Below are 12,431 nucleotides of genomic sequence, written 5' to 3'. Positions count from 1 at the left end.
GTCCGTAGCCATGAAGTGCTTTGAAAGGCTGGTAATGGCTCACATCAACACCATTATCCCAAAAACCTTAGACCCACTCCCATGTAATACCTCCCAAACAGATCCACAGATGATGCCATCTCTATTGCACTCCACACAGCCCTTTCCTCCCTGGACAAAAGGAACACCTACATGAGAATGCTTTTCATTGACTACAGCTCAGCGTTCAACACCATAGTACCCTCAAAGCTCATCGCTAAGGATCCTGGGACTAAACACTTCCCTCTGCAACTGGATCCTGGACTTCCTGATGGGCCGCCCACAGGTGGTGAGGTTAGGTAGCAACACATCTGCCACGCTGATCCTCAACACTGGAGCCCCTCGGGAGTGCGTGCTCAGTCCCCTCCTGTACTCCCTGTTCACCCATGACTGCGTGGCCAGGCACGACTCCAACACCATTAAGTTTGCAGATGACACAACAGTGCCTGATCACCGACAACAACGAGACCACCTATAGGGAGGAGGTCAGAGACCTGGCCGGGTGGCGCCAGAGTAACAACCTATCCCTCAACATAATCAAGACAAAGGAGATGATTGTGGACTACAGGAAAAGGAGGACCGAGCACAACCCCATTCTCATTGTGTCCCACCACCTGCCAAACCCCTCTTTTACGCTACTGCTACTCTGTTTATCATATGCGTCGTCACTTTAACCATACCTACATGTGCATACTACCTCAATTAGCCTGATTAACCTGTGCCTGTATATAGCCTCGCTACTGTTATTTTTCACTCTTTATACGGTTTTATTTATTTATTGTTCATCTAATACCTTCTTTTTTTACTTAATCGTACTGTTGGTTAGGGCCCGTGAGTAAGCATTTCACTGTAAGGTCTACACTTGCTGTATTCGGAGTACGTGACAAACTTTGATTTGATCATTAGGCTAGGTGTTATTTATTCCGTCAAGGACCACTTTGGAAAGGAGTGTTTTTATGATTACTTTCAAGTGATAAACAGTTTTTTTTATTCTATTCCATACAAGGACTCAGTGCTGCTGGGGAACTCCCGAGGCAGCAAGGAGGCCCGGGCCAGAGCCAGCGCCGCCCTCCATAACATTATCCACTCCCAGCCTGACGATAAGAGAGGGCGCAGAGAGATCAGAGTGTTGCACCTCCTGGAACAGATCAGGGTTTACTGCGAGACCTGCTGGGAGTGGCAGGAGACCCATGAGAGGGGAGTGGACCAGGATAAAAATCCCAGTAAGGCCTGCTCAGATGTATTTAATGCTTTGGTTAGGGTATGGTTATTTGGATGAGTAATGTAGGGCAAAAACCCAGTAAGGACTAAAGCGACGGTTGTAATGAATTGTGTTGGTTTTGTTTTTCATTGTGTATTTGGAGGGGTAAACCACCAGTACCTCCTGCTCAGATCACTTGTACTTGATTTGTTTAATGTTTTAAATGGATAATTGGAAGGGTAATACAGGACAACTTGAGTAAGGCCTACTTATTTCAGATGGATGAACTGTGTTTTAGTTAGGGTATGGATATTTGGATTGGTCACTTGTTTTTATTAGAATGGATTGTGTTTGTCCCAGTGCCCTCTCCCGTTGAGCATCAGATCTGCCCAGCGGTGTGTGTTCTAATGAAGCTGTCCTTTGATGAAGAGCACAGGCACGCTATGAATGAGCTCGGTAAGCATCCACTTCAAAACTGTTGTTCTGACCAAATGCAATTTTTTATTTCGGCTATTTAACCAGTATAGTCCACTTGGTGACACTTGCCACTGCTTTCCAGGCAGTTATCTTAAAAAAAAGAGAAATTATGAAACAATCTTTCTTTGATTGGTTTAATGTTTCATTACCCAAGAAACCAAAACAGAAAAGAGGTAGGTTAATGCATGTGTTCATCCCTGTAAAGATGTAGGCTCTTATGCAATGTCTTGCATGGGACATCATATAGTAGAACTTTCATGGGGCAGACTCATTCAATGATTGATTGACATTTATCCTGCTGTGCTGTGTGTTCCCAGGGGGGCTGCAGGCTATAGGGGAACTCCTCCAAGTGGACTGTGAAATATACGGCCTCACCAGTGACCACTACAGCGTCACTCTGAGGAGATATGCTGGCATGGCCCTTACCAACCTCACCTTCGGGGACGTGGCCAATAAGGTGAGCTTCTGGTTCCGGACGATTTAACCTTAGATGTAGTTGTGTGTGCAATTCTGACCTAATATCTTGCAAATGTTCTGCCTTAGGGTTGGTTTCCCAGACCCAAATTAAGCCTATTCCTGTATTTAAAAGCTATTTCAATCTCAATTAAGCACGCTTTGTAGTCCAGGAGAAGGCTGGATCTGGGAAACCAGCCAATATGTGTAAACGCACTTGAAAGTAAAGGCAGTAGTGTCTTCGAGGACAATCAATCTCTGTGCTTGTTCATAAAGTATGGCTTGAAATTAATAGTAAGCATCTTTCTGTATCTTCCATCCTCAGGCCACTCTATGTTCCATGAAGGGATGCATGAGGGCCATGGTGGCTCAGCTGAAGTCAGAGAGTGAGGATCTACAGCAGGTGATTGCCAGTGTGTTGAGGAACCTGTCCTGGCGTGCGGATGTGAACAGTAAGAAGACCCTCCGTGAGGTGGGCAGTGTCAGGGCTCTGATGGAATGTGCCTTGGAGGTACAGAAGGTGAGACATCCACCACTCTCACTTTGATACAAATACATAAGGAGTACATGTATAAATATGTGAATGAAATGTACAATAGGAATTCGATAAAGATTTGCCTAAATATGTATTCACTGGCTGATCAAATTTGTCCTCTTTTCACAGGAGTCTACTCTGAAGAGTGTCCTCAGTGCCCTGTGGAACCTGTCAGCTCACTGCACTGAAAACAAAGCTGATATCTGTGCTGTAGAGGGGGCTTTGGCCTTCCTGGTTAGCACTTTGATGTACCGAAGCCAAACTAACACCCTCGCCATCATTGAAAGTGGAGGAGGCATCTTGCGCAATGTGTCTAGTCTCATCGCCACAAATGAAGATCACAGGTATGTCTATTCAATTTTTTAAAAATCATTCATTATTAGGGATGCACAATATGTCGGAATCGGCCGATATTAGCTAAAAATGCCAACTATCGGCCCGATGTCTAGTTTAACGCCAATGTTAAAAACCGATGTCAAAGCTGCTGTGCATACCTATATAATGTAGGTACAGGACGTAATGACGACACGTAAAATGTTGCGCTACACGTGCAACACAGCATTCCTGACCTAGCCCACAATGTCTGCTGTGTGGATCTAGCAGTCAACAAGTCGAGTAGGCATTTGAAAGAGTAAGAATTTCAGCGAGACAACTCAAAGGCGAAAGCCATTAAAGCCAAGATAATGGAATTCATGGATTCTTACCATAGTAATCCTGGTTGAGAATGAAATAATTGAACAGCACAGCAAGTTAGTCAAAGAAATAGGTTTTGGATTGTTTTACTGGTAATGGGGACATGCGTAAATGCCAACAAAATAACGTTTTGGTCTGTGTGTGACCTTTATTTAACTAGGCAAGTCAGTTAAGAACAAATTCTAACTTACAATGACGGCCCGGACGCTGCTGGGCTAATTGTGCGCCGCCCTATGGGACTCCCAATCACGGCCGGATGTGATACAGCCTGGATTCGAACCAGGGACTGTAGTGATGCCTCTTGCACTGAGATGCAGTGCCTTAGACTGCTATGTCCATGTGTGTGTTAACTATTTAACTGTACTAGAATGCTTACAAGGCCTCTAAAATTAAATATTGCTATCCGTATCGGGGGTTTTTTGGCAAGGAAAATATCGGCCAAAAATGGCATCGGCGCATCACTATTCATTATAGTGTTGTGCTGTTAAATATTTGATATTATTATACGGACTCCTCTGTAATAATGTTTAATGTTCTTACACTTGAAAGCTTACAAGACCCTGTGTTGCTTTTTTCTCTCTCTCTGTAGACAAATCCTGAGAGAGAACAGCTGTCTTCAGACACTCCTGCAGCACCTGAAGTCTCACAGCCTGACTATTGTGAGCAACGCATGTGGCACGCTGTGGAACCTCTCGGCCCGCAATGCAAAGGACCAGGAGGCCTTGTGGGAAATGGGTGCTGTGAGCATGCTGAAGAACCTCATCCACTCCAAGCACAAGATGATCGCTATGGGCAGTGCCGCAGCACTGAGGAACCTCATGGCCAACAGGCCCGCCAAATACAAGGATGCCAACATCATGTCACCTGGATCTAGCCTGCCCTCTCTTCACGTCAGAAAACAGAAAGCCCTGATCGAGGAACTGGACTCTCAGCACCTCTCGGAGACGTTCGACAATATTGACAATTTAAGCCCCAAGGCGTCCCACAGGGGTAAACCAAGCAGGCACAAGCAGAATGTCTACAGTGATTACGATGGTGTCTCTAGATCAGATGGGTTTAGCCCCAACAGTGTGCCTGTGCGCTCCCCTTACGTGAACACACCAGTTCTGTCGAGCCCGTCACCCAGAGACAACCCTAGGGGGAACATAGACAGTGTTAGGGCCGAGAGGGATCGGGGCCAGGACAGAGACAGACAGAGGGGTGCACCCAGTGGTTTCCACCCAGATCATGACTCTAAGAGAATGCAAATGCCCGCCACAACAGCTGCTCAGATTGCCATGGTGATGGAGGAAGTGAACAGCATTCACTTACTGACTGGCTTGGATGACCGGTCACCAGAGACCCCAAATCAAGACCCTCACTGTACAACTGCAGCACATGGTCATTCAAATGTATATCCCTACACTAAACCCGATCACTCGGGCAGACCATGTCCAATGCCCAAGTTGGAATACAAGGCATCCAACGACAGTCTCAACAGCGTAAACAGCACTGACGGCTATGGCAAAAGAGGACAGATGAAGCCATCTGTGGACTCCTACTCTGAGGATGATGAGGGGAAGTGTTGCGTCTATAGAAAATATCCTGCAGACCTTGCTCATAAGATCCACAATGCCAACCACATGGAAGATGATGACGGAGAAGTTGACACACCTATCAACTACAGCCTAAAGTATTCTGACGAGCAGCTGAACTCTGGTCGGCAAAGTCCAAGCCAAAATGAGAGATGGGCGAGGCCTAAGCACATGGAGGAGATGAAACAGACAGATCAGAGGTCTGTGCGATCTCAAAGCCCAGGCTACCCCATGTACACGGAGGGCAACAGTGAGGGGGAGGAGAAATTGAAGTACAAGCCCAGGTTTGTGCAAACAGAAATGCAACAAGGATTCAGATCAAGGAACACCAACCAACACCAACAAGATCAAAGCAATGCTGGTCCCACTCAAGGAATGAACAAAAAGATGAACAACCAGACTATGTGCCAGTCTGTGGATGATTACGGTGATGACAAACCAACCAATTACAGTGAGCGATACTCAGAGGAAGAACAACAGGATGACCAGCCGACCAATTACAGTATGAAATACAACAAGGGGCCTCATACGGAACAACCAATTGATTACAGTCTGAAGTACTCCGACACCTCCTCCCAAAAATCCATGTTTAGTCATTCAAAGTCATCCTCCACTCAGAGCTCAGTGAAAGACCATCTAAGCCAAGATGGTTCAACATCATCCGTGACATCCAAAAAGAATGTAGGGAGACAAATGCAGCTACATCCATCCTCGGCTCAAACGAGGTCAGGGCCAACTCGACCAGGCCAGAAGAACACAACATGCAAACCTCCTACCGTCAATCAAGAGACCCTACAGACGTACTGTGTTGAGGACACACCCATCTGTTTCTCAAGGGGTAGCTCTCTGTCATCCTTGTCCTCAGATGAGGACGAAATGGAAGGCTGCAAGAGGAATGTGAATGCTGCTAGCAACTACCCAACTCTTCCCATCTCTGAGAAAGAGTCCACTGGCAGTCACGCCCAAGAACAAGGCACAACCGAGGGCCAGTCGTCTGTGCAGTATGTCCGAATAAAGCCTCCAAGGACTAGTCAAGTTCATGGAGACGGATCCAGACATCACAAAGCCGTTGAGTTTTCATCAGGAGCTAAATCACCATCTAAAAGTGGTGCCCAGACTCCCAAAAGCCCCCCAGAACACTATGTGCAGGAGACGCCCCTCATGTTCAGCAGATGCACATCTGTAAGCTCTCTGGACAGCTTTGAGAGCAACTCCATTGCTAGCTCTATACAGAGTGAATTGTGCAGCGGGATGCCCAGTGGAATCATCAGCCCAAGTGATCTGCCCGACAGCCCTGGTCAGACCATGCCTCCGAGCCGAAGCAAAACGCCACCACCCCCTCAACATCCACCACCAATGAAACACAAAAAGGTGCCTCCGCCGCCGCCGCCGAGGGCGGATTTGGCTCCAAGGCATGCTGCTGTACACTCTGCTGTCCATAGAGTCCAGGTGCTTCCGGATAACGACACCCTCCTACACTTTGCGACAGAGAGTACCCCAGATGGATTCTCTTGTGCATCCAGCCTCAGTGCTTTAAGCTTAGATGAACCTTACATTCAAAAAGATAATGAGCTCAAGATCATGTCTCCTGTTCACGAAGACAACCAGGGAAATGAGGCTGAGCATGAGCATGATGACACTACAGAATCCCCAAGCCAAGAGAAGCATTCACCTGGTGAGGTGGAAAAAGACATTTTGGATGATTCAGATGATGATGATATAGAAATACTGGAGGCTTGCATAAACTCAGCCATGCCAACAAAGTCATCGAGAAAACCCAAAAAGCAATCGCCTTCCAACACTACTTCTAGAATACCACCACCTACTGCCCATAAACCAAGCCAACTTCCTGTGTACAAGTTACTCCCTTCACAAAGCCGAGGACAACAGAAGACTGTTGGCTTCACCCATGGAGAGGACATGCCTAGGATTTACTGCATAGAGGGAACCCCCATAAATTTTTCAACAGCCACATCTCTCAGCGACCTCACCATTGATTCACCCCCAAATGAGCTGGCCAACGCTGAAAGCTGTGCTCCTCCTTGTGCAGAAGTATTCTCCAGTCAAATAAGGGATACTATTCCAGAAGGGGAAAGTACAGATGAAAAAGATGGAGGTGTTACTTCCTCCTTCACACAAGCTGCCGCTGTAGAAAATGAAGGGGATGACATCTTAGCAGAGTGTATCAGTTCAGCCATGCCAAAAGGTAAAATCCATAAGCCCTTTAGAGTACAGAAAATGAATGATCAACTACAGCACCCTTCATCAGCTTCTCCTGTTAGTCTAGTCAAACAAGAGGTTGAAAAGAAGAAGCCCACATCCCCTGTTAAACCAATGCCACAGAGTAGTGAGTACAGAGCTAGGATGATTAAAAAACCCCAGCCACCTTTCAACTTTGCTTCATACCCTGATAAAAACAAAGAAACCAAAATGCTTGAGCCAAAAATGGCCTCCAGAAATTTCCCAGATAAACCAACAAATGCAGATGAGAGGCCACGGCCAGGATTTGCTTTTGACTCGCCACAGAATTACACACCAATAGAGGGTACACCTTATTGCTTTTCACGCAATGACTCCCTGAGTTCCTTGGATTTCGAGGATGATGAACCTGATCTCTCAAAGGAAAAGGCACAACTTAGAAAAGACAAAGACCAGAGAAAAGTGTCAATGAAAAACCGTGGAGAGCCATCCGCAAGAACAAACAGGGCAAATGTACCACTGACTGCTCCAACAACACCTCTGCAGCCGAAGCAGGCTGTCTTTCCACAACCATCCAAAGAAAACGTGTTGCCAGTGCCAGATGAGAAGCAGAAGTTTTCCATTGAGGACACACCAATGTGTTTTTCTAGAAACTCATCTCTCAGCTCGTTAAGTGACATTGACCAAGAGAACAACAACAAAGACCTCCAGCCAAAAGAAGTGGAGGATGTAACTCAGGTAGAAGCTACTTCTAAACCCCAAGCCTCTGGTTACGCACCAAAAGCCTTTCATGTAGAAGACACCCCTGTGTGTTTCTCAAGAAACAGTTCACTCAGCTCACTAAGCATTGATTCAGAAGATGACCTTCTACAAGAGTGCATCAGTTCAGCCATGCCAAAAAAGAAGAAACAGGCAGCCAGAAATAAGGGGGGGAATGACCAAGGAGATGCCACTGAGGAGAAAAGTATGGATAGAATTTTAGCTGAGGAGCCTGATATCACATTGGATCTCACTGATACACGTAGTCCAGTTTCTGAACAAGCCTTATCTCCAGACTCTGAATCTTTTGATTGGAAGGCCATCCAAGAGGGTGCCAATTCCATCGTCAGCAGTTTGCACCAGGCAGCTGCTAGCCTCTCTAGACAAGGCTCATCTGACTCTGACTCAATCCTCTCCCTCAAATCTGGAATATCCCTTGGCTCCCCTTTTCACTTGCCCTTAAATTCAGAGGATAATAAATCTGCATCCGACAAAGGACGCCCACGGATATTAAAGCCTGGTGAAAAGAGCACTTTAGAAGCCCAAAAAAAAGAAAAGGAAGAGGAGGCAGCAAAAGCTCTTAAAGGGGGCAAGAAAGTCTACAAAAGTCTCATAACAGGAAAACCACGTGCCAGCGCTGAGACCCCAGCCTCATTACAGCAGAGGCCGACTGCCCCTAGTGTTCCCATGATTTCTCGTGGGAGGACAATGATCCAGGTCCCTGGCGTTAGAAGCAGTTCTACAAGCCCAGTCCAAAAGAAGCCTCCACCCCGTGGTCCAGCCTCTGTCTCAAAAACTCCTCCCACTCAAGGGCAGAATTCCAGTAACTCACCCAGAAGCATCAAACCACCTGCTAAATCTGATCCTAGTCCAGCCAAGGATCAGCCTGGATCTCAATCGGGATCAAGTAAAGCTTCATCACGATCTGGATCCAGAGACTCCACACCATCCAGACCAGCTCAGCAGTCCTTGACCACCAGACCCATGCAGTCACCCGGTCGCACCTCTGTGTCACCTGGAAGAAATGGTCTCGGCCCTTCAAACAAATTATCCCAAGTGCCTCGCACTGCTTCTCCAAGCACATTGTCAACTAAGTCTTCTGGTTCTGGCAGGATGGCCTACACCTCCCCTGGGAGACCGATGGGTCAGCAAACTCCACCCAAGCAGACTGGCTTGACGAGAAGCACTAGCGGAATCCCTAGGAGTGAATCTGCCTCAAAGAGTCTGAACCAGTGTGGAGTTGCTGGCCCTTCTAAGAAGCAGGATTTGTCCAGGATGTCTTCCACAAAGTCTAGTGGAAGTGAGTCAGACCGGTCGGAGAAACCTGCCCTAGTTCGCCAGTCAACATTCATCAAAGAGGCCCCTAGTCCAACACTGAAGAGGAAATTGGAAGAGTCTGCTTCTTTTGAGTCTCTGTCCCCCTCCTCTACCAGCCAGTCTCAAACGCCTGTGTCGAGTCCATCTTTGCCAGATATGTCGTTAACTTTGCCCTGTCAAGGAAGCAACTGGAAAAAGTCCCCTCAGAATCCAAATTCCTCCGAAATTGGGGATGAGAAGCCTCAAAGAGGAGGGAAGCATGACATCTCCAGGTCCCATTCAGAAAGCCCCTCTAGGCTCCCTAATCTTAACAGGAAAGGTACATGGAAGAGGGAGAACAGCAAACACTCCTCCTCTCTCCCAAGGGTTGGCACCTGGAAGAGAACCGGCAGCTCATCTTCCATCCTCTCTGCCTCCTCTGAGTCAAGTGAAAAGGGCAAGAGTGAGGATGAACGACAGCCACTGAGTCCAGCCCAAAGGTCCCCACACGGCAAAGATGGAAACCCTTTAAAAGGAACATGGAGGAAGATGAAGGATAGTGAAATGTCTCAGTCAGAAGGCCGTGATTCTTCCTCCATAGAGTCCATGGACACCATGGCCATGGGGCACCAAATGAGCCCTGCAGTTTCCAAGACTGAGGATGTGTGGGTGAGGATTGAGGACTGTCCCATTAACAACCCGAGGTCTGGAAAATCCCCAACAGCAAACATCCCTCCTGTAATTGACAGTGTTATACTCAAAATGCCCTCTGTTGATCTCTTGACAAGTGAAACCCATCCAAAACATTCCTCAAATGAAAGTGTAAATGCTCTTAGGCTAGGTTCAGAGACTAATTTAAACTTGTTTAGGAGCAGTGAGAGTATTGATAAGAAAGGGCCAGACCTCAAGCCTGCTCAGAGTAACCCAAGCATCGTCCCAGAGGCCCATGAACTGTCTCTTGCTGAACGCACCCCTTTTAGCTCCTCCACCTCTAGCAAACACAGCTCACCGAGTGGGGCTGTGGCGGCCAGGGTCAGCCCTTTCAACTACACCCCTAGTTCCAGGAAGAGCAGTGCTGACAGTGCCACACTACCACGACCCTCACAGATACCCACGCCTGTCAGTGTAACCAACAGTGCAAAAAAGAGAGAGACTAAAGGAGAAAGTGCTGGTGAAAGTGGGTCCTACATTGTAACCTCAGTTTAAGTCACTTGAGGCTAGACTACACACAGATGATCTAGGGGAAATGTCTTGAACATACCTAGTGATCTCTGTTGTAAATAATTATTTACAACAAACCCAATCAAAGCAAAGAAAAGATTCATCACAATTTTTGGTGTAAAAAATAAACATGTAAATAGTGAGTCACTAGACTGTTATTGTAGTTGATACCTAATTGATGGACCCTGTTTTATGCTGGTAGGAATGTGGCTGGGACACTGGTTATCAGAGGGAGAGAGGGAGACCTCTGAAGGATAATGTATGTGAATTTGTACTGTACATATTTTAATTATGTATTTAATTTAAACCCCTGTCAAGATCCTGAATCTTGTCCGACTTGACAAAGATAATCACTTAAGGTTGCATATTTGGGATGTTAAAACACTTAAAGATCGACTTTAATACTACTCCGTTCGATTAGAAAAAAATGATATGCCTGTATTTAGGTCAGAAAGAAAAGTAATTCTAATTTTTACTAATGCAAATGTATTATAAGCTACCCATCCTTGCATGTAAACTGCCCAGATGGTAAAGATGAACATTTGTGGTCACATGACATGTTGGTAGCTGTAGTGTAAAGTTTTACACTATTTCATGTGTGCTCTGAAAGTAAAGGAATTAACCGCAAGTTAACCTGAGAAATATTTCCATTGGAAAATAGATTATATGAGAGTAGACCGATACATGGCTCTGCTGTTTGTTGTTTAATTGTTATCAGGTTAGTTGGTTGCTTTTTAACTAAGAGACTCTGAAGGACTGAATGAACACAAATATTACTATAGGGTTTTGGTGTTGGTTTATCTATTTTTTTTTTTAAAGGTAGTTTTAGTTTCCCTGTAATCACTGTAATGCTAAAGCACATGATCAGAGGAGTTTATGTACTATTTTGTTCTACCCAAAAATTACACTGTCTGAAATACTTTTTTTTCTCTTTTTCTCATGCAATACATTTGTGGTCGGCTATTCAAAGGAAAAAAGTCACATTCCAAATTGTAAATCAGCATAATAAATCATGTTAAAATGTTGGGGTGAAAAACTGGTGTCCAGTGTTACTGAACAGTGGAAGTGTTTAATTATCATCTATCTTGAAGATATTTTGGTAGTGAATGGAACTTAAGATCTGCTTAAAGTGAATGATGAACTCGTGTCCTTAGTGCAGCTATGTTTTAATATACAAACCAAGGAGATATAGCTATAGGCATGAATTCATTAGACAACTACATACACATTTCTTCTGTTGTGCAATAACATAAGGGCAAGCCACATTTGAAATGATGAAGTGGTCTCCTCACCACTGTTTTGGTAAAAAGCTGGGCAATGGGGCTGGAGAAATGTAACCACTTAAATTAATAGAACTATGGATGCACGGTCTGACCATCCATGATATCAAAATGTATAGTTTTGACCATGTTTTGAGGCTATACATTTTATTTACATGTATGTTTACAAAAATTGAAGAAAAAGCTTGTTTTGGGATTTGATGGTGTACGACAGTTGAACTAAGCTGGTGAGGAATTTATAAGTTCTATTCATCAAGAATCAATGGGATATCGTTAATAAAATGTAGAAACTGGCGAATCCCCAGTAAATCAACTCACATCCGTCATAGCACTTTCCATCAGTGTTAATTATTTTTACATATTCTCCAGGCATTACATATTACGTTTTGGGTAGCTAGGTGGGACAACTACATATCTCAGCTATTTTTAGGAAACTGCTACTAATGACTATCAGCAAAGTCTGAGCTAGTAAGGAGCTGAGTCAAGTTCGAGTGAGTGTTCACCAAACACATTTGAGGGGAGCTTTGACTGGGCTGAGGGTGGTGGATGGGCCGAGAGACCAGCGGTGGCTGAACGGAAGGCTCATTTTAGGGTGTAGGGTTTGAACATAGCCGGAAGGTAAGGAGGGGCAGTTCCCCTTGCTTTTCTGTAGGCTACCATGCTCTTGTAGTAGATGTGCGCTTCGACTGAAAGCCAGTGGAGTGTATGGAGGAGCAGGGTGACAT

The 12,431-nt window shown here is 45.5% G+C and overlaps 1 protein-coding gene across 6 annotated transcripts in view; it reads left to right on the top strand.

Moving 5' to 3' along the window:
* The window catches only part of LOC110537021 (adenomatous polyposis coli protein), a 49,801-nt gene extending 38,339 nt beyond the window's left edge, over nt 1-11,462 (top strand). For all 6 annotated transcript variants that reach the window (XM_021622735.3, XM_021622736.3, XM_090191778.1 and 3 more), the window contains 6 exons: nt 1,025-1,241; nt 1,580-1,675; nt 2,014-2,153; nt 2,475-2,669; nt 2,814-3,028; nt 3,967-11,462. In XM_021622735.3, coding sequence (XP_021478410.3) covers nt 1,025-1,241; nt 1,580-1,675; nt 2,014-2,153; nt 2,475-2,669; nt 2,814-3,028; nt 3,967-10,411 — 7,308 coding nt within the window. In that variant the 3' untranslated portion in view covers nt 10,412-11,462. The remainder of the gene's footprint in view (nt 1-1,024; nt 1,242-1,579; nt 1,676-2,013; nt 2,154-2,474; nt 2,670-2,813; nt 3,029-3,966) is intronic.
* Nucleotides 11,463-12,431: the final 969 nt, after the last annotated feature.

The sequence above is a fragment of the Oncorhynchus mykiss genome, chromosome 12 (assembly GCF_057628025.1).
Source record: "Oncorhynchus mykiss isolate SJ-2025 chromosome 12, ASM5762802v1, whole genome shotgun sequence".
Taxonomy (NCBI): domain Eukaryota; kingdom Metazoa; phylum Chordata; class Actinopteri; order Salmoniformes; family Salmonidae; genus Oncorhynchus; species Oncorhynchus mykiss.
This window is presented reverse-complemented; position numbering and strand designations above follow the sequence as displayed.